Raw genomic sequence first — 23820 nt, forward strand, 5'->3', positions numbered from 1 at the left:
CCTTTTAGGGCAGCTTTTGGCTTTTATACTAACCTAAAGCTGCCCAAACAGGGAGAACTCTAGTTTAACTAGGGAGGAGATAGCTATTGAAAGTTGACTTCCTTTTTTTATTTTATTTTATTTTATTTATTTATTTATATATGGTGCTGAGGATTGAACCCAGGGCCTCACACATGCCAGGCAAGTGCTCTACCACTGAGCCACAACTCCAGCCCCCTGAAACTTGACTTTCTATCCTGGAAATTTTTAAAAATAGGGTTGGTGATGTTATATTTTTTATATATACATATATTTCATAAAAGCAGGTATTAGAGACTTTTTAAATTTCAGTTATGTGCTAAATCCTACATGACCTAGAATGGAGAAAAAATTCAAGAGAATATATATATAAAAAAAACTAAGAACATTTTCTTACAAAATAACATAGACAGTATTTAGTTTGGGGGTGGGGGGAGATTTCTTTCTTAAGAAAATGCAAACATAAAAGATTAACACAGTACCTAAGGACTAAATACTTCTTGGGATATAAATTATTACTATTACTTTGTAGTAATGTTTGTGAAAATAAATTTTACCAGTCTTTTGATAACAAGATTTAGTTCTTTTCAAATATGCATATATTGTTCACAACCTAATAATAGCTTTTAGAAATGCAACCACTTAACAAAATAAGATGCCACTCATCTTAATCTTGCTGAATGCATGAAATAGTTTTCAATTAAAGCCTAAAACAGCACCAGTAGAAAGAGAATACAGCTTACCTTCATAAACCCAGTCTGGGATTCCATTAAATATTTTATTTTTTTTTCCATTATATGTAATTTGAAAAGGTGGGTCCCCTGGTCTTTGTTTCAAATAGATATTGTTTTGGTAGACATATACCTAGAAGTGGTGGTAAGTTAGTCAGTAGGAAAATTTCCTGACAAATATAGTAAAGGCTATATATTTGATTTAATTATTCACAAATTCCTTTATAAAGGGTGGTGATTCAAATGCAAATAAGACTCCCAATAAAATATTTCAATAGTTTTAAAACCTCAACAATTAGCCCACATTAACATTGACTATGATTTTTAAAATCTACATCAAATAAAAAATGAATTCTAATATTATACTTGTTTTTATTACCCAAACAAGTAGTTATGCATATTGACAGAAAGTCAGATAAACTCTGAATATTAATAGCTAGCCAGATCTAATCTTTATTTAGAGTCCTTAAATAAGAGCTTGGACAAAATTTCATGTTGTCTGAAGCTAGTCTGGGAAACTTGTGAAAACCATATTTTTCCTGAGTTTTCTGGCACAACGCATTCTGGCTGAGTATAAGGATAAAGTTTTTGACTGCGATATTTAAAGAAGTCTATCCATGAGCTTGAGATTTTGCGGAATTCTCAGATGGGTTTCAATTTATCCAAACTCTTCCCGTTTTTAACCACTAAAATAGTCATGAATGTATTTTTTTTTTCCGTTTAGGCAGGGAAATTTAACAAAGGCCAAAATCAAATGGCTCCTCTTTTATTTAAATGATTAAACACTTCTATAATTTAAACACTTACTAATTTACTCCCAACAGGCGACCAGCATAAATACTGAATTGGACGAGGAAGCTCATATCCTTTTACAAATTCTCTAGAAAGAAATGAAGAAAAAAAAAAGAAAGAAAGAAACACAAGGAACTTTGCTGTTCAATGCAAAAACAACAACAAAAAAATCTGCATAAATAGAAAAAAACAACAAGCCATAAAAATGAAGGACAATTCTAAGAAATGTCTCTGTTCCTGGAGATATGGGTGCCGTATACCTCCTTCCACTAGTTATAAGTCACTTCACTTTCCTGAGTTTCAGTTTTCAGACCTTACAGTGAGGTAAGTGGATTTATAGACCGTAGAGATATCTCTAGAGATTATCTGATAGAATCCCTTTGTTTTATAGAAGACAATTGAGAGGTTTAGATGCATGATATGACTTTTTAAGATCACATTGCTAGTTTTTGGCAGACCCCAAATTAAACTCAAGTCTTTTAACCCCTGAGACTGTAAAATTTGCACACACCAGATTAAGATGGTGGCTGAAGTGCCTTCCAACTCTGAAATTCTATAATTGTGCTGAAGTTTAATATGTGCTCTTCCACATTCTCATTCACAACCCCCATCTCTGTGAATGCATATGCATTTCAAATTTTTGAAAATAAGATGCCATTTGACAATCTCCCCAGGGATCTGACTTAAAATCAGAAAAGGAAAGGAACATCTGATCTCAAGCTAAACTGAAAAACAGATCTTATACTGGGCAGTATGCCTTAAGCTTGCAAAGTTCTCCACCCGTAGAGAAATTTCAAATATTCTATTGGCCAAAAATCTCACTTTGATGTTTAGAGTCGTTCTGTAAGTACTCCATTGAGTTGCTTGTATTGTGGAGCTTTTGCAGTTCTTTAGCAAGAACACATTCAGATTTTTATGTTACAGAATCATAGGAAGCTATGTTTAAGTTAAACTTCTTGAAGATTGTATTAATACTTTCATCAAGACAGTTTTTGTGGAACCACACAGCAAGACCTACCTCCAAAGTCTAATTTGAGGAGCCTCAAGAAGGATTCCCTGTTCCTTCTTCCAAAATCTCTCTCTAACCCTGGACCTGATACATGTTTGATATTTCTTCCTTTCCTATTATCTGAATTCTTAGACACCTGTGAAGTCCTGTAGTACGTATTAACTTGATTTAACTCATTAGTTCATGCAACATGATACCTAGAAAGCAATGAAGGGAGAAGGCATGGGTTTGATAAGAAAAATCTCTACCTTGGAGAAAGGTAACCATGGATGCGGCAGTGGGAATGCTGGCCACTAGAGGGCAGGATTTGAGTACCACACCTTGGGGAGGTTTGGAAAAAAATGAAAACTATGGGAGGACACAATCGGGGAATGACTCTCAGAGAGGACATTCTCCTGGTTTGCAACTCTCTTTCAAGTCAGTGTTCATGTTACCTTTGACATTGTAACACTAACTTAGTTTTTGTACCAGGTGGAATTAGTCTATGGGATTACATAGTCAGCACCAAACTGAAAATCTCAGTGAATACTTCTTCATGATGGGAAAGCCACAACTGTTGTTGAGTCACTTAAAGTATGAGAGAGGGAGGATGATGGTACTTTACAAAGGCTGTCATCTTCTAGGGGTTCCTTAATTAGCTTGAAACTAGAACCATATTAATTTTCTCTGTGCTAGAGAATGTCTATAGAGGCATGAAAGATGCTCAGAATTAGTGGCATTCAGTCATATCTTGAATCTCAAATAATTTTTCATCCATCACTCATCTTATAATATATTCACCCGATCAGAAAAAAAAAGTCTGAGATTTTAGACAGTTGTGCAGAAAACAGAAAACAAACAGTGGTTTGATTACATTCACTGCAGGCAGGCTAAATATTTAATATGGTTTTAGGTTTTAAAGTTTATAAAAAACATAATTAAAATAGTAATACTGTCATTTTTTGGAATCTTTTTAAATTTGGTAAATCTAAACATAGAGAATTTAAAAAATGATTAAAAGAAAAGCAGACATGAATAAAGACGTAAGAAATTGTACTGAAAGACTGTCAGTTTACTGTCCTAAAGGTTTCTTGAGAGCAAATTTGGATTTCTTATATTGAATCTCTTGTATATGTTTATAATATGATAAGTATTCAGTAAATGTTTCTTGAATTATGTGATGATGTGGATAAAGAAAAGAGAAAGACTTAGAATCCATTAGATGGTTTTGAAGTCTATTTAAGAAGGAGCTCCTATTTCTTAAGTGACATTTTAAGAAGATCAATTATTCTTTTCTGAAAACTTAAAAGAAGTAGATAGTTATTTTTTTAAAAAAATGTGTTCTTGACAGACAAAAGGGGAAACAGACCAGAAGATTTTTTCAATGTCTCTTCAAGCCATATAATTATTATTACCTTTTATGTAACAGGGAAGAGGGTATCACATTAAGATGAGTAATGAACCAATTCATTGTCCACACCCAGCCAGAGTGATTTTTCTAAAGTGCAAATCTGATCATGTCATGTCCCATTTAAAATCCTTCAGTGATTTCCTATTGTCATCAGAAAGAGATCTAAACGCTTTTCAGTGGTTTCCTCATTATAATTTGGCCTGTACCTCTGAGACTCAACTCTTTCTCAATCTTACACAATCCTCTCTGTAAGTGGGTCCCTCCTCCAATTTCAGCTAACTCAACACACCCTGGGTTTCCTGCAATTCCATGTCCAATCTCTCTTTTGGACCTTTATATATTCTTCTTTTGCTTGGAATTTTCTCTCTCAGTTCTCACCTACCTTTACATTCATTTAACTTTTTTTCTTTTAAACAATAACTATTTTAAATAGTTAAAGCATACATAAAAATAAAGAAAATGATGTAATACATTGTAATTTACATACCATCTAAGTTTAGGAAAATATTTGGTGTTTTAAATGTTAAGTTAAACATTTTATAATTTTAAAAATAATTAATTTTGTCATTTTTAAGTCATTAATTTGAAATCAATTTATGGAATATGTTTTGGACACAATTAATGCTGACTTTCCCTCTCTTCCAGCTCCCTCCAATGAAGTAGCCACTCTCCTGAAAATAGTATCTCATTTCCATGCATGTTTTTGTCCTTTGACTACATATGTTTATTTCCATAAATAGTACATCCATAATTTGCTCTTTGAAAGCAGGAAAACCAAAATTATATTGTGCATAAAAGTATAAAATAGTAGTTAAATTTTTTAAAAAAGGTGAATATCTCATAAAAATAGTTCCCTGAATTTTCAGTTTTGTGGGTTCACATATACTGTAGAAAAATAACACATTGAAATCAGTAACAAGATAATACTGTGTCAATCTCAAATTAGAGATAGAATGGAAAGTTCTGGGTATTAGATGGTATTAGTAAATAGTGGTGATGTTTTACCCATTTATAAGGTCGTAGATGTGATACGTTGCTGTGTAAGAGTATCTCCAAAGCTGTCAGAAAGAAGAGAGATAAAGACAGATTATAATTTTTAAAAGGCTCATGTCGATAATGTATAATCACAAAGAATCCCATTCAAAGTTCAGAATTATAAAATTACTGTTTTCACAAGGAACTGAGAAGGTTAGGTTTCACTTCCAAACCAAGCCTTCATTTAAGGAATCTTACTGTGAACTTTGTAAGCTTGTCCAAGTTCCAGAACAAATCTCAGCAGTGATCTAACTTTCACTCCACAAAAAGCATATCCAAATCATTTCTTAATATAAAAAGCTAATCTTTCCTATAATCTCAGCAGCTCAGCAGACTGAGGCAAGAGGATAGAGAGTTTGAAGCCAGTCTCAACAATTTAGCAAGGCCCTAAGCAACTCAGCAAGACCCTGTCTCTAAATAAAATATTTTAAAAAGGACTGGGGATGTGACTCATGGTTAAAAAATAAAAATGCTTATCTTTGACACACTTTATTCTAGGAATTTTTCCTTCTTGTTTACCTGTATTGAAGTAAAAACACTATGATTTTCATAGCCCATAGGGATTGTCTTGTGCCTTGGTAAAAATAATGATACCTTTTATCAGAATTTCATTCAAAATATTCTTCTGTTGAAAATTACTTGACTTTAATTGAGCACAGTTTTCTACACAATAGAAATTGAAAAAAAATAAATGGAAGATATTTATCTTTTTTTCAGGGACCAAAATATTAATATTTATTCTCTGTGGCATAGACTTTTAAGTATGACCGCATTTGGATAATCCAATGATTAATCCCAAGGTTGTTTGGAGAGCACATATCCAAAAAGAAATAGAATTGATTAATTTGAAGAGTATAGACATGTTTTGAACCATGTCTGCTCTTAAATTGTCTACAGACCAAATCTACTCAAGCTTGTAATATACAGGATCTCTCCCTTGAACATAGATCTCAGCTTCTTACACTCAAATTTATCTTTTGTTAAAAGAAACCACGAACACAATTATATCATGCAAGTTAAGTTGCAGAACAACTAAATTATAATTTTCATTTATATTGCCATTTTGTCTCCTTGAGGACATAATCTGTTCAATTTTATTGGACTTATGCATTGTCAGAGTCTATAACAGAAGCACAAATTTGAAAATTAACTCTTCAAATGGATAATCAGTTAATTCTTTGAAAAATTATATATTTATATACATATATCTATCTATCTATATCTATATATATAGAGATATGAATAAACTTTATTTTTATTTATTTATTTTTATGTGGTGCTAAGAATGGAACCCAGTGCCTCACATGTGTTAGGCAAGTGCTCTACCACTGAGCCACAGCCCCTCAGTTACTTCTTATATTCCTGCTGAATGAGGCTGCTCTTTTTTTAAAGTATGCTTTTACTCAGGTTAGTGATTGTTGATGATACAAATGCCATTTTGGATTCTGTTTCTTAAAGAGATTTCAAACTCTTGAAAATAAGCCACATTTGTTTGAAGCATGTCTTCCTTTTAAAAAAATGTTTTATTTGTGCATTTTAAATTTTGATACAGGATCTCACTAAGTTACCCAGGCTGCCTCGAATTTACAATCCTTCTACTTCAGTCTACCAAGTAGTTGGTATTACAGGTTTGTGCTTCCACACTCAACTGAAGCATGTTTTGAAGCAACAGTTTTGAAGACTGTTGATGCCCAGGGGCAGGATCCTTAGAAAATAATCAATGATCAAAAAAAAAAAAAAAAAGAGCAATCTGGTTGAGATAAGAATGCCTTTTTTTCCCCCTAAATATTAAGGAAATTTTACATCTCTAATAGGATCTGAAAAAAAGTGGTTGTCAACACAAAAAATTCTTGATGTGAAAGTAACTATTAGAAATCTAGTTTGATAATAAACTCCTTTTCTTTTTTGTCAGTGTATGGAGGAAAAAAATATAAGAGGATCGACTTTCTTCTCTTCATTCAGAAAGAAGAAAGTAAGTAATAGTTAATCATCTGACTTGGTGGGAAAATTTCTAAACCAGAAACAGATTTAAACCCTGACTTACTACTGAGTATATATTATAATGTTTGAGCACTTCACCAAAATTGTACACTTGTACAATTGTGATAAATTTTCATGGTGTTTAACTGTGTGAAAATTAACTAATGGCTTATGATATCAAACATCTTTACAAGGATAATTCTCCCCTTTCTAATGGATATTAGTATTCCCAAACAAAGTGATTTTTCCCATAAGAAAGTGGCTTGCACTCCATAATGATAACCCAACCAGAATGCCAAATCCTAAATTATTTGCTTGTTTTGTTATGTTTTGGGGGGTTCATTTACTTCTGAATCAATGAAGATGGGTTCTTGTTTTCTTTTACTTTTGTAAACTAACCTTTAGATTAATAGGGGATATAATAGATATACACAAAGTAAATAGTTGATACCTTTGAGTAATCACTTTCAAGATATGCAAATTGCCGATCAGGTGACAAACCATAATTTGAAGCATTCACACTTTTCTGAAATTATGAAGAAGTTGATTAGAATACAGAAAAAAATAAAAGTCATATAAGTTTATAATTCTAAAAGAATACTATGTCACTCATACACTCCTACATCTATACACTTCAGGTGCAACAGGAGAATGTTTATGTGTACCTAGTGTATGAATAGAAATTCACTATACACTATTGGGGAGGATGAAATAAATAAAATAAACTTTGTGACTTCAAAAATCATATAATGTAAGACTTGTGAATGAGTAGCATTACACATTAGAAAGTTCTATAGAAGAGATTCAATATAGCATTAGAAATTCATTAAATAAGAAGTAATTGAATCCAGATGAGAAAGTCATTGGTTACAGAGATGAGTTTTAGCTGAGCTTGGTTTGAACAGATTAGGTTTTTAAGGGCAGAGGAAGTAGAAGGTGGAAACCCAGGAGCACAGAACAGTATGTATGCATGGATCATGGCTACCATATATTGAGCACTAAATCTGTGGAAGGCACTATCCCAAGCAGAAGTTATTTCATTTAATTCTTACATGAACCCAAAGAAGTACTATTTTTCCCACTTTATAGAGGAAGAAACTGAGTCATAGTTAAATTGGTGCAGTATAGAACTTTATCCAAGATTCTGTAACTGGTGAATGACAGAACTTACATTTGTACCTCAATCTGCCTTCCTGTAAGGAATGAGTTCCCATTCTTAACTTAGGTCACACTACCTCCACAGAGGAGGATAGATACTAGGTGATTGAGAGGAAAGCAGGCCAGTAGTGCAGAGAACTGGAGGACTACAGCAGGGATGAAGCTGGGAAAGCAAGCTGAATACAGATCAGGTGCTAAGAATTTGAACTTGCTCCTTGGTCCATGAAGAGCTAGCAAAGATTTTGAGGAGGAAGATGAGGTTGGATACATACCATGGTGCTATTACTCAAAATGATATATGATTCTCCTGTTTCAATATTATACAAGATGATATTATTTTCTGTAGACTGATGAAGATATTCTTGTCCTTTAAATAAGAAAACAAAGCTTAAAATGATATCTTAACAAGATATTCATTTCTAACAAAAGAATCCTCTCTTATTTCACACACTTGCTTTGCTTTGCTTCTCGGTCCAGTACATGCTGCTTTGTCAGATTTAAAATAATGAGTTGGTAATGGAAGTGAGGAAAGAATGCTTTTTTCCTACTTCATACGAAGATGCTATATATGCCAACAGCAGTTCTATTTGAACTGATTCTGGATGCTTGGGAATCCAATTTTGTTTTCTCTAAGTTGCAAAAAGGATAGATTAGTTTAAAATGGTAAATTACTTTTCCAATATTAAAAATAAATTATATTTGGTTTTTGTCTGATTTAGTTTAAAACCTACTTCATATGAATCATATTTTCTAAAAAGAAAAATGAAAATATTCAGTTTTATTTAGTGGAACTTTATATATACAACTATAACATTATAAACTATTTAGTTCATCTCACCATTTATTAGACTTATTTGATAACCTTATTTGAAGAACTAAATGTGAATGCCAGTTAGAATGAGGTATTTGTCTGTCTTCTAGATTATCTAGATTAATGATGGAATTTTTCTTTGAGTAAAAGTCTTATGATCTCTCCAAAGAAGATTCTTCTCTCCCATGCTTGAAAGATATACCACGTGCTAAAATTATTTCAACAATGCATTCTCAACTTTCACCTTTCTGTTAAAACTCTTCTTGGCCTTATTACTTTTGAACAATCCCAGTCTTAATGGTTTTGTCAAAATTGCCTGTGTGGATACTTGAGTTTTCCAAATAATATCTTTTTTATGGATTTCAACTGATGTGTCTTCAAGGACCATACAGATTCACTGCTACTAAAAATAAAACAAAATACGTTTAAGACACGTCCAGAAGATAAAGATATAATTCACTGACCTGAAATCCAGTTTGGAAAAAATGTTTTATAAGAAAATGTTCCATTTAAAATATCCTTCAGTGTGAGGGCCCTCTTTGTACTTCCTTCAGGGTTATGGACTTTGTGGAAAGAAGAAAAACACTATTACTCAAATACAAAGTTAATAATTCAAATAAATTCTATGTCTGGCCTTCATCTGTTCTTTCTCATAGCTCCTGTCTTAATAATGATTTTGTAAACTGGGCAACCAAGACATAGTGAGGTAGTTCAATTGTCAGTTGGTGGAATGTGTTGAGGAAGATGAAGGTTACAGAGGAGAACAACCCAGAGCAGCAGGGACGTCATTCTTCAGGCAGGAAAAGCCATTAGAGGCTTCAAGGGAGGAAGATTAGAGGAGGTTTCAACATCTTTAAGCCTTGCAGAGCTGAGATTACAGACCACGTGGGTTTGCCTGAATCCTTAGCCTCTGGATTGGTTCACTGTACTTCCTCATATAGCCTAGGCTAGAATATCTACTGGCTTATCAATAATGTATTTTAGCATCCCATTTGGTTGAATGAGATCAGCCAGAATCGTTACCTTCAAGAAAGGCATTAGTGAATACACAGATAATTTTCTCATCCTGACCATATCATTTTTAAAGAGAAATTGGACTAGAAAGAAAGAAAATCACTTGAACTCTTCAAGGGATCTTAGAAACTCTAAGATGAGAAGTTTTTCCATAGAAAAGCTAGTATTTTTGAATCTGGCATTTTTCCAGGTGAAACTTCAAACACAAGGCCTATCCTTTTGTCTTTCTGTGTAAACTCTTTCATAGTTTTCCATGGATTTTTCAAATAAAAACCAAAAATGATAACCTGAACCAAAGGTCCTGGCTGGTCTGGGATACCCTACCCCACTAGACTTTCCTGCCGCTTCTCTTTCCTTTCTAAACAAATGCTGGACTTTCTGTTCCTTAAGTACTTTCTCTCTGCAAGATTTCTGCACTTATATGCTTTGACTCAAATTTTCATTCAGGTTTTAGAGCTCTATCCCAGATCTGCTTCTTCTGAAAAGCCCTTCTTTACCCCCTGGTTTAGTTTAGGTTCCTTTGTTACACAATTCCCATAGAATATGCCCCTTTCTTTCAGAATACTTGCCTTGGTTTGTAATTGTGGGTATATTCCAGTAATTGTTTCATTACAAAATTTTCCAATTTCGTCTGTATGATCTCCCTCATATATATATCTTAATTTTCCTCACCAGTACATCTCCAGTGTTCAGCATATACAAGCATTGAATAAACATTTATTGAATGAATGAATGCATGACAAGAAGGATGAATGAATGGATGGATGCGTGGATGGATGGTGGATGTATGCTCTTCTTTTAATTTCCTTTGGTCATTCTGTCATCCAAGCTTGCTCACCTATAACTAAGTGATTGGCCTAGAAGATGCCTACAATCCTTTCCAGCTATGCTGTACTAGATTATGAAATGCAAAAATTTGACCTGCCCTTTTAACCTTGAAGGTACATAAATGTACTGCTTTGTAACCAGAGCAAAATGATCAACTAGGATATGGCATATTCTGCTGTTTTAACTGATTCCCACTGATGTATGTTTGCTTTGCCCATTTGATTAAGACCCTGGGTTTCCTTTTTTTCTATTTCTTACATACATGACAATAGTGGAATGCATTACAATCATAATTATCCATTGACAGCACAATTTTTCATAACTCTGTACATAAAGTTTGTTCATGCCAAATTATGCCATTATACATGAGCTCTCTTATTTTTTACATTACAATTCTTAATATACATTTATACCACAATTTATCATATCTCTGTTTGTATATAAGGTATGTTGACACCAAATTCACATCTTCATACATGTGTTTTGTATAATGATGAGGGTCTCTTTCCACCATCCATGCTATTCCCCTTCTCCCTCCTTTTCCCTCCCACCCCTATTCCCTATCTAGAGGTAATCGTCCTTCCATGCTCTCCCTCCCTACCCCCCCCTTTTTTTTTGTTTTCATTATTTAATTCTAGTGGTTATGCTTGCTGTAAGAACATAGGAGGTCAATGAGCTCTCTTGCAACTTGACACTGAATACTTCATAGCATTAAGTTATTCTTTAAAATAATCTTCCTGCATTCTCTTTGCATTCTCGTAATTTTGTGTACATTATACAATCTTTTATAATGAAACTTCTATTTAATTGAATGGTCTTGTACTGAATTCATACCACTGATTTTGTAATTTCCATTCAGTGACTAAAGGACCATTTACTATAACAGCATTTAATTAAATTGTATTTAGCTTTCCTAAGAGCAAATTGCAATCTGTTTCTAATGCATTCAAGGGAAAATTATAATACTACTTGTAGTGAAAATTGTTTTCTATTTGAGATAAATTTGTGTCAGAATAATCAGAATATTCAGATGGAAAATTGAAAAATGTAGTGAATCCATTAGCTGTGAATTCCAAAATAACTAGATTATTCTTTATTTAATTTTTTATGTCAATTCAAAAAATGAGTATAATCTTGGTGATGTCTTATTTTTATATCCAGCATAAATAATACTTTGGTGATAACTAATGACTTATCTCATAGTTTTTCCTATTTAAGTATCTTTGTATACAGTTTTTTCCTGTTCATAGTTATACTTTAGATATCCATATGTCATTAATCTTCATTTTTACAGAAGATTAAATGAGATAGTTCAACTAAAATATTTACCTCTATGCTTAGTATGTAGTAAGCAATCTGTAAGTATTATCTTTTACTGTTATAGCTTATCAGTATTTTTTAAGTAAATATTTTAGGTCAATGTTTTCCAAACAAGTTTGACCACTGGAGTTTTTTGGTTTTGTTTTTGCAGTACTGAAGATTTAAACCAGGGCCTTGGATATGTTAGGAAACACTGAGCTACATTCCCAGTCTTTTTTATTTTGTTTTGAGACAGGATCTTGCTGTATTTCCCAGGCTGGCCTCAAACTTGCCATTCTTCTGCCTCAGCCTCCTGAATAGTTGGGATTACATGCAACTACCACCATGCCTGGCATTGTTATTGTTGTTTTTTAATATCTACTAAAACCACTTTTGGGGAATTCAGTTCCAGCTTAGGCCATATATATCATATATACATGTATATATGATACACACACATATGTATGTACACATATATATGTATATATATGCTGTTTTTATTCTAGTTTAATGAAATTTATGGCTAAATAAAATTTATATAAAGACAAGAGTTTCAAATTATTTCTGAAAACCTACTCATTTTTTGTTCTATGTCATTAATAAACATCCTAAGCCTTATCAGATTTCTCAAAATGATTCCAAAGATTGGGTATTTACATTTTAAGCCTATAATTTATATTATTTGAGAAGGTTATAATTGATAGTATATTTCATATTACTTCCTAGTTAGTCACTTGTTTATATGGTGAATAGCTATTAATGCCAACAATCTATATAGAGAACTTAGCATATGTCTTATTATGACTCAATATACCTGTAAAGCAATCTTAAATATGTATTAATTGAACTACTAATTGCCATAATGTGAGAAGTACTGAGTGGTTGAATAAAGCACACACCCAGAGAAGCCAGCTACTTTGATATAAGAAAAAGGTTCCTGGCACAGATTGGTGTAGGATGATTACTTCTAACCAACTGTTACCTTTGTAAGCCGCTTCTCATGTGACATAGCCAGGGCTTGAAAGTGTAATTATGTTGGTGTTAGGCTGGGAACAGGTAAATTCATTCCCAGTATAATGGGAGGAATTTAAATTAGACATTCTCTTCCTGCTGAAAATTGACACATGTTCATAATGCAGTGCAGTACATATGGAAAGATGATACATACAATCATGTGTCACCTCACTATCAATGTTATCACCATACTAACCACAAGTAGAAATGATCTTCAACTGGGTACCATGGAAATGCCAATGAATTTTCACTATCTCCATTTTTAATTTATTGAACATAATTTTTACCTCAGTATTTATATAGCAAAAAATTTGACAAGACGTAGATCTCTTAACTATGAAGGCAGAGCCTTTGTTTGATTTTTCTATTGTATGCTCAGAAGCTAGGATAGTACTTACATAATATGGAATCACAATAAATATTGGCTGAATAAAAAATAAACTAATTTGATGGATATTGTGTTAGTTGGTTTATCATTATTTTCTCTCGAAGATTTATCTATCCTTATTTTCTACTCTCTAGTCCCCAATGTCAATTTCATATACATGGTCTGCTGGAGATATTTGCATGCCTTCCTGTAAATATTTATCCAAACATGGTCCTTGGAGCCATGTGAAGTGCATATTTAAAAAATTGATTTCTAGTTCTTGTCTCAAACATACTAAATCAGAAATACTGGGCAGGGGGTGGTGGGATATCCTGGCAGTTTTAACTTTTACCAAGTCTCCTAGATGATTCTTCTTCAAAGGTTCAGAGTTCCAATTAAACGATTTTACTAACTACACTCTGATCAATGTACTCCTATGCCTATCGATGGAATTGCTCCCTGACTAAACTCCTGATAGGTGTTTGAAGCTAGTCTGCTAACAGTGCACATTACATAAAGAATAGGTCCCACACAATCAAATATTGCTAGCTCTCAAGGAATGTTATGGTCTCTTTTAATATTTATGCTCCTATCCAGTGAACTTGTTCATAGTGTACAGTGGGCTCTTCTTTAGGTAAATTTTCTTTGCTGACCTTGGAGAAGTGGAGAAAAGGCAAAGGGACTTATTAGTGCTCCAAATTAGGTAAGATTAGGGGGAAAGTATAGGGGTCGTTATTTTCTACTGTGTGTGTGTGTGTATGTGTGTGTAAATCAGTATTGTTATGGTTTAAAAATGAAGAGACCCCCAAAACTCCTGTGAATGCAGGAATATTCAGAGGCAAAATAATTGGATTATGAGAGCTGTAATTGTCCATCCTAATTTGAATGGACTGATGGGGTTAAGTGTCCAGAAAGATGTGGTGTGATAGAGTAGGTGGATCACTGGGGTGTCCCCTAGAAGGGTGCATCTTCTCTGAGGCCCCTTCTCCCTCCCCTGCTTTATGACTCCACCATGAGCTGAACAGCCTTTCCAGGCTGGGTCCTACCCCCATGATGTGCTGCCTCACCTGAGGCCCTGAGCAATGGAATTGGCAATGGACTGACACCTCTGAAACCATAATCCCCAAATAAACTTTTCCTCCTCTAAGTTGTTCCTCTCAGGTGTTTTCGGTTGTAGTGACACAAAAGCTAACTAAAACGAGTATAAGAAGCATCTTCAAAGAATGAAACTCACTGAACAAGTTCCAGTTACCTGAGAAATATTTCATTATACTGGATGAATAAATGGATGTTCATGTGCCTTCCCAAATAATATTTTGATGTTAAAATACAATCATTTGAGGGCTGGGGATGTGGCTCAAGCGGTAGCGCGCTCGCCTGGCATGCGTGCGGCCTGGGTTCGATCCTCAGCACCACATACCAACAAAGATGTTGTGTCCACCGAGAAATGGAAAATAAATATTAAAAAATTCTCTCTCTCTCTCTCTCTCTCTCTCTCTCTCTCTCTCTCTCTCTCTCTCTCTCTCTCTTAAAAAATACAATCATTTGATTATTTTGGAAGGATAATTTTGGCATCTATAAACTTTAATAGTTTCAAGAAATTAGAAAGGAAATCTGAAAGAATATCTCTCTTCTGATATTTAACTTGATTAACACTTAATTCCTGACAGTGCCCTGAAATTTGATTTTGCCCATGTTTAACATAGTTACGCATACACTGCTTAAATACTCTAATTAACCATGCTTTAATTATTTGCATTTTCAACTTATTAAAGCAAAGCTGAAAATTATTTCAGTTATGTATCGAAGAGATCACAATTCATGAAATGATTCACAAGCAAGTAATGATTCACTATTCTCCCAGTTTTTTCTTAAAACTTGGTGCTTCTTTATTGGAACTGTTTCTGCGATTTAATTGCCTAGTTCTGAAAAAATAGAAGTGTCAGAGAAGAAATTTTGTAATGGCTCTAATATTTATCATAAACCAAATGAAAAAAAAATAGGCTTTATTAAGTGGGCACTCAAGTGGCTGGCAGATCTATTGTTCCTGCTTTCACACTTGATTTGGAATTGATGCTTAGATACCACTGCAAGGAATGTGAGGTGGGTCCCAGGAACACCACACCAGTCCCTCTGCTGGCTCTGCGGAAGAGCCATCATCATCTCCAACAGTCAGTTTGGGACTTTTTTATTTCTGCCACAAGAGCAAGTGTAGAAAAATGAGGGTGGGATATGTACAATTTACAAGCTATTGTGACAAAATTTGGCCAAGATTGACAATTTTGAAAAAAAAAAGTGGATCCAATATAATTTCATGCCAGTAATAGAAATTGTTATAATTTACCAAGTACTTGTCAGTAGCAAGCACTCTACACACATGGTACCAGAAAATCTGAAGAACAACATTCTTAGATACAGATCATTATTAACACCATTTTACAAATTGGGAAATGGACTGACACCTCTGAAACCATAATCCCCAAGTAAAATTTTCCTCCTCTAAGTTGTTCCTCTCAGGTGTTTTGGTCATAGTGACACAAAAGCTAACTAAAACTAGTATAGGAAGCATCTTCAAAGAATGAAACTTGCCTGATACACAGCAAAGGTCTGGTTTAAATCCGGCTCCATCTAACTTTATAGGTTGTGCACTTTATCACTGTACTGTCATTTGAAGTAAGAGCACACATAATAAAATAATAACAACTTATAACAAATACAAAAATAAAGTCAAGAACTAAGCAACACACAAATGGGGTAGAATAACTATGCCCCCCAACCTAGGTTAAGCTCTCAATTCTGAAAGTGATTTTCCATGGTATGTACAAACAATACAGAGCAACAAGTTATTCAAAGAGAATTGTCAGGCTTTTTTTTAAAAAATAGCTTGCTTGTATATTATGTTATTTTAATTTAGTTTTTTTTTCATAATACTTAACAGCTTTCAACATTCCTGGGATATGGTCAATATCATGCATAAGAACATGAATGGCAAATGTCATTTTGGTGACTCTAAAGATGAAAGTAAACCTCACCTAGTTTTCAAGACCCACTTAGTCTCCTTTGGCAGCTCATCTTCCTCTAATCTCTACTTTAAATTGTGGTATGGTCTCATGGCTATTGCTAGAGGCCTAAGGAAGAGCTACCTTCCTGGGTCATTGTATTCTCCTGAGGTTTCTATTGTATATATTTGGGTTAATCTATCCCTTACTGTCACTGCCCCACCCCATTTCTTCTCTGCATTGGTGATGTGTATTTGGATATTAAACTTCCTTTTTAATATCTTCACTTGCATATATTATGGGTACTTTCAGTGCTAAGAAATAAATTCCACACTCCTCCATATTTCTGTACACAAATGGCACTATGTATCATCACTCCTCAGTTCAAACACTTGGGAGAGACTTTTGTGTCCCATCTTCTCTTACTGCCTTTGTCCAACAGCCAACCTGGACAATTCTATCTAAACCTCTCCCTGTTCTGCTTTTCTCCATTTCTACTGGACCCTCAAGGTCAGGCTATGTCACACCTAGGTGGTTGCCTAATTACTCCCCAGCAATTCATTCCTGGTATTTCACTGTGACTTTGATTTGCATTTTCTTAATGACTATAAGTTCAGATCATCTTTCATATGTTTACTAGCCATTTGTATATCTTCTTTGGGGAAATGCATATCTTTATTGATTTTTGATTGGGCTATTTGCCTTTTTATACTATTGAGTTGTTAGAGTTCTTTATATATTCTGGATGCAAGTCCTTTATCAGATATATGACTTGCAAATATTTTTTTCTCATTTCGTGGGTAGTCTTTTCACTTTTTTGATGTTGTCCTTGGCAACCCAGAAGTGTTAAATTTTGAGGAAGACGAACTTATGTATTTTGCCTTTTGTTGCTTATGCTTTTGATCATAGTTAAGAAATCATTGCCTACTCAAGGACTTGACAAATTATTCCTAGGTTCTATAAGTTTAAAGTATTAGCTCCTATACTTGGGTCTTTGGTCCATTTTGAGTTAATTTTTGTTTATGGCGAAAGGAAGGTCCAATGTTCTTTCCCACATAGATATTCAGTTGTTCCATAAATACTTCTTCAGGTATTCCTCAATGAATTGTCATGGCACCTTTATAAAAAACATCATTTAATCACAAATGTAAGACTATTTCTGGACCCTCAATTCTATTCTATTGATCTACACATCTTTCTGTATGACAGTAACACACATATTGATTATGTTCCTTTGTAGTAAGTCTCTAAGTTGGGAATTATGATTTCTGCTTGCTTGTTTTTAAGATTACTTGAGTGATTCTGGGTTCCTTACATTTTTGTATGAATTTGAAGATCAGCTTGACAATTTCTATAAAAACCTAAAAGGAATTAGGATAGAGACTGCATTTAATTGATAGATAAGTTTATGAAGCATTGTCATTAACTTAAAAATGTTGTTTTCTGATTCCTAAATATGGGCCATCTTTCTACTTATTTAGATTTTCTGGTTGTTAATTTCAAAAGTATAGAATTACACTTGATTTTTATGTATTGATCTTGTATTCTGAAACTATGCTGAATATATTTTTTAGTTCTCTTAAGTATATAGTGTATTCCTTAGAATTTTCTATATAAAAAAGATTGTGTCATCTTCAAATAGAGATTATTTTACTTTTTCCTTTCCAACCTGAATACCTTGTATTTCACCTTATTGTCTAAATCATCCTGCCTAGAACCACCGATAAAATCTTGAATACAAGTAGTGAGAGCAGACAAACTAGTCTTCTGTTTTTGATTATAGGGAAAAAGCCTTGAAAATTTTATCTGTGATATTTTCATAGACACTTTTATCAGGTTGGGGAAGTTTGTATTGTTTCTATTCTGTTGAATGTTTTTATCATGAAAGCATGCTGAATTTATACAACTCCTTTTTCTGTATTATAATAATTATGTGGTTCTTGTTTTTTTTTCCTGCTAAGAAGACTTACTACATTAATTTTTTAATGTTAAAACAACCATATGTTCTTGGGAGAAATCCCACTTAGTCCTGGTGTATAATCCTTTTTATATATTGATGGTTTGGTCTACTATTATTTTTCAGGACTTTTACATCTATATTTATTAAAGATGTTGTTCTATAGCTTTCTCTAGTCATGATGTATTTGTCTGGTTTTAGTATCTGGGTAGTACTGGATTTAAAGAACAAGCTGAGAATTGCTCTGGTTTTTAGGATAATTTTTTATTGATTGGTAATAATTATTTTTCAAATGTTTGGTAAAGTTTACCACTGTTAACTATCTGGGCTTAGTATTTTCTTAATGGGAAGTTTTCAAATGACGACATAACTCCTAACTACATATTATAGTTCTACTCAGGTTTTCAATTTCTTGTGTATAAGTTTTGATAATGAACATTTTCCTAGAAATTTATTTCATCTAAATCATCTGATTTTTATTTTTTTTTGTTTAAGTTTCAGAGATTGAACTCAACAGTGCTTACCAATGAACAACATCCCCATCCCTTTTTTATATTTGATTTAGAGACAGGGACTCACTAAGTTGCTTAGGGCCTCGCTAAGTTTCTGACACTGGCTTTGAACTTGTGATCTTTCTGCCTCAATTCCCAAGTCACTGGGATTATAGGCCTACACCACTGTGCCCAACAGTTATGTGATATTTTAACATATAGTTGTTATAACATATAACATATATTTGTTATAGTTGTTATAACTGCCCAACAGTTATGCGATTTTTTAACATACAGTTGTTTAACATATAGTTGTTTAATATATAGTTTAGAAGTCCTTTAATGACTCCTAAACACAGTGATTTTTCTGCCAAATATAAAATTATGATCTGTATGAAAAATTTAATTTTGATACTAAACAATATTATTCTTTTTATTATTAATTAGAATTAAACTTAACAAATATTATGTTATCCTGTTTTTGCTACTTATTTTTGTATTCGTAAGGATATCAGAAATGAAAATCAAATTCTTTGCTCTAAATATAATGACAAAAAGTAAAAGGAAACTGGTTGGTGTTTGATTAACTGTTATATGAAAAATTACTTCACTTTGTATCTGGTTAATTATTGATACATCTTAAGGTTCTGTTGAAAAGTCTCTGATTTTCAGAAACATTTAGACATGATTCCAAATTCCTGATTTGATCTTTGAACATGTTTTTCTTATTATATTTATGATAAGATGCTCCTATAATAGTTGTGGCACAACTTGCTTTGGAAATCGGAGACAGGTAAATTCGTCTGCATGATAGGAATCATCCAAAGATTTGGAGGTTTTTTTTTTTTTATATTTAAAATTTGGCAAAACTAAAAAAGAGTTTGCCAAGATTCATCTTCTGTGATTTTAAAATCCAAATGCCAATTAGAGAAATATAATCTATGAACTTTATTTATTTACACTCAACTCAAAAGATCTTTTATATACATGAATGTTCTGAGCCTTTTTCTCAACCTTGCAGACCCCTCATGTTTCCTCCAAAAGAACACTGAATAAATAGCTTAAAACTCTTCCAAAGTTTGAGGGAGTCTGTTCTACAGCTCTAAATGTTAATACTGGGAAATCTCAAACCTTAAAAACATATTCACATCTCTTTTGAAGACGATCACATTTTGCAATGTCTTACTGTACCAAAAGTGACTTTGGGGGTTATAGCAGTAATAATCATAATGACAACAACAGTATATTTCTGCCTAAAATGTAGTAGGTATTCTAAATATTTCTTCTGAGAAAATAATAATCTTTGTTCTATCAAAATTACCTATAACTTTAGATATCTTCTGAAATACTTTATATCAAGTATTACTTGGCTAATTTTAGATATACAGTATATATGTATATAGCCATAAATATGAATCTATTGCTATATCTTTTATTTATAAGATAAATAAATATATATCTCTTTCACTTGCTAATCTGTTTAAATAACTTTGGCTTCTCAGCTCCATCAGTCTCCTTTGGGTTCCTTGAACTCCCCACTTTCCTGTAGCAGGACCTTGGCACCTGTCTTTTCCTCTACATTGGGGGCCTGTCCCCAGCTTTTGCAACACCATCTCAGAGAGCTTCACTGACCACCAATGTTATGAACTGAGTTGTGTTCCCCCAGATTTTACAGGTTACAACCCTTACCCCAAATGTGACTATATTGGAAAATAGAAACTTTCAGGAGTTGATTAAAGCTCAATGAGGTCATCAGGTTAGGGTTCTAATTCAATAGGACTGGTGTCTTTATAAGAAGAGGAAGTGACAGCAGGACGTACAGGCACAGAGAAGCTGCCTACAAGCCAAGGAGAGGCCTGAAGAGAAACCAAAGCTGTGGACACCTTAATCCGGGACGTCCAGTCTTCAGAACAATGAGAAAATCAATTTCTATTATTTAAGTCACCTAGTTAGTCTGTAGTACTAGTAACCCAGGTAGACAAATGCAAATTTGCTACTGACAATTAGGATGATGCTGTAATAAACAACTACATGTTTTTTAAAAGCCCCAAATGTAACCTTTTATGAGAAACCTCAATTTTAGAAATTGGCAATAAATCTAAATTTGTATAAAATACTTCAGACTTAAATAAATAAATAAATAAATAAATAAAATGAAGACAACAGTAGAAGCAAAAGAATGTAAAGGTGGATGATAGGACTCTAGGGTGGTTTAAGGCTAGACCAGCAGTGGCTCTCCCTTCACTGAGAACCCCAAGGCAGACCCCGTGAATCTGCACTTAACTCGTATTGCATAACCCTCCTAGCTCTCTCAGTTTTATTTTTCATCCTCCCTTTAACTTTTTTCTTCTTTTCTACTGAGATCACCTCATACACAGGGACAGCGAAGATATTCAGGGTTAAAGACTTCCTACTTTCAGAATTAAGGGGGACATTTTGAAAACTGAAATCCATCAAGCAGCAGTGCCTACTCCCCATCTCGGCCTGTGTCTGTGTATATGTGAATCAGGATAGTGAACACAGAGCCACTCCACTACCATTCACCAAGTATCTGCTACATGTTAGAAATTTTAGAAAAATAGCGAACATTTCTTGAATGTTTGCTCATCACCATGTGAAGAAATCTACACTCAGTAGAATCCAAGGAAAGAGCTCCTACAATTCCTTTGACAAAAGTCCAGGAATTCAGAAACTAGAAATCACAAATCCAGAAAAGCTATATAGAATTTATGTGAGAAATTCTGAGGCCCCTGTAACTTTCCAATTCTAGTTTCTCTGTTTCATTATCTCGGTAAATCTCTAGAAAGAGGATGATCTACATGTTTGTCTTTGGGATCAATAAAAACAAGGGGGAGCCCAGTATTGTGATGCATTCCTGTAGTCTCAGGGACTTGGGAGGCTGAGATAGGAGGATAGTGTGTTTAAAGCCAGCCTCAGCAATTTACTGAGACCCTAAACAAATTAGCAGGACCCTGTCTCAAAATTAAAAAAAACAAAAAGGGCTGGGGATGTGGCTCAGCGGTTAAGTGTCCCTAAGTTCAATCCCTGGTACCAAAAATAAAAAATAAATAAATAAATAAATAAATAAATGAATAAATAAATAAATAAATAATAAGTGGGAGCTGGGGAGCTTAGTTTTGGTTGTATCTTCACACTGGAGGAGGGTGCCCAGGAAGAAGAATCTCAAGATAAGAAATGAATGGAAGTGGAAAGGAGAATGAAAATCAATAGAACTGGTGTACGATGAGGCCAAGGAGAATAACTTGGCACCAAAGGGTTGAAATCTATGTGTGTTTTCCATTTTGACAAAAAAAATGGAGTATTTTAGACTTTTTGATGAAAGGTGCTCCTTAGATGTTTTTATTACGTGAGCCAAGTGGATCTTTTTCACTTCACTATTGCACATTCCTATCTGTTCCTAAGATCCTGTGTAATTCCTTCCAAACACTTTTAATCCTGAGACTGGCTCTCTGTAGACCCTACCGCTTCATGGAAAAGACCCTCTCATTTTTTTTTTTTTCACTTAGACCTGTGGGGAATGATATAAATCCTTCTCTGGTGATGGTGGTGTGGACCAGATATCTTTTTCTTTGGGTTCATAAAGTCTTCCTTTACCTTTCAAGGGTAAAGGAGGGAAATCAAGACTGCTGCCTCTCTGGAACCCTTGCAACTGGCCAATGGTGGCCAGGTAAATTAGTGGGACTTCATGCATCAGTATACACATGGATGAGTGAATGAATGTTCCGTAAGTCTCTCTTCAAGTTTCTCAAGACTGTTCTTAACGTTGCATACAAATTCTGGGCTAAGAATACAAGGGCACCCGAGGTAAATGTGAGGTAATGGATATTTGATGAAGTGTGAGAAGCAGCCCAAGTAGACGCTTACTTGGCTTCAAGTTCTAGGATCCTTTCCTTGCCTGCTTCCCTTTTCTGCCTTGCCACTTTAAATCCTCACTAGGCATGGGACAAATGTGAGAGCAAAGACTGGGCCTGGCAACCTGGCCCTGGATGCTTAAGGCATGGGATGATAAGAAAGGAGGAAAGTCAGAAGAGAAGGCCAGTGCATCTGACACTAGGGCTGCCTGTGACACCAACACCAGGAAAGCTGGGCTTCTGCCCCCAACCTGCTCACGAAGGCAGGGGAATAATTGGTCCCATTTACAGTATATTTATGTGACTTCAAAAGAAGTTCTTCATCAAATTTAAAATTTAAAAAAAAATTGATATTATAAACGAAAAAAGAAATAAAAGCAGAGATCTCAGTTTATTCATGATTTTTCTATTTCTGAATGAGTACTAAAATTAATTTTATTACTTCACCCTATCATGAAAGTACTCTGAGTGTGATCTTGCCAGTTGAAAACAGAAAACTATGCTATAAAATACATCAGACTTTTAGATTATATATGATTTATAACATAAATTTATGTGTATGCTCTACAAATCTAAACTTGGAAAGAGGGTATAAATGGGATTATATGGAATGACACAAATGTCTCTTTGTGTGTATACTTATATAATATTGGTAATGTGTAAATGTAGTGAATCTCTTATTAGAAATGATAACTCAAATTCTGAAGTGCAATCCTTCCTTCCCTGTGAACAGAGAGGCATGCTCCAAATAAAATCCACATACTTTCACTCTAAGAACACCTATTTCTGAGGGAGAAAAGTGTCCATTTCATGTACTTCTGAATTTCTTTAAAAATTATGAGTTGATTTGTAATGATTTAATATTCAAAGGGTCATTAGATCTAACACAACACCTGACAATTGTTGGTAGGCGGGAAATGTGCCTCTACAAGGATGGAGAAGAGACACCTGTTTAAAAACAATTTTAACTTGAAAATTTATAAAATATATGGACACACACTGCATACATCTCAACAGTCTTGTGCTAGCAGAAAGCAGGAATTCAGACTAAAAAT

The 23820-nt window shown here is 33.9% G+C and overlaps 1 protein-coding gene across 2 annotated transcripts in view; it reads right to left on the reverse strand.

Annotated features, from left to right (window-relative positions):
• Fap (fibroblast activation protein alpha) overlaps window positions 1-23820 on the reverse strand; it is a 72876-nt gene that overhangs the window by 47410 nt on the left and 1646 nt on the right. For both annotated transcript variants that reach the window (XM_040294387.2, XM_013355804.4), the window contains exons 3-8: window positions 9389-9487; window positions 8386-8480; window positions 7407-7481; window positions 4946-4998; window positions 1557-1629; window positions 762-882 (exon numbers count right to left, since the gene is read on the reverse strand). In XM_040294387.2, the coding sequence (XP_040150321.1) occupies window positions 762-882; window positions 1557-1629; window positions 4946-4998; window positions 7407-7481; window positions 8386-8480; window positions 9389-9487 (516 nt within the window). The remainder of the gene's footprint in view (window positions 1-761; window positions 883-1556; window positions 1630-4945; window positions 4999-7406; window positions 7482-8385; window positions 8481-9388; window positions 9488-23820) is intronic.

The sequence above is a fragment of the Ictidomys tridecemlineatus genome, chromosome 7, assembly GCF_052094955.1.
Source record: "Ictidomys tridecemlineatus isolate mIctTri1 chromosome 7, mIctTri1.hap1, whole genome shotgun sequence".
In the NCBI taxonomy this organism is placed as follows: Eukaryota; Metazoa; Chordata; class Mammalia; order Rodentia; family Sciuridae; genus Ictidomys; species Ictidomys tridecemlineatus.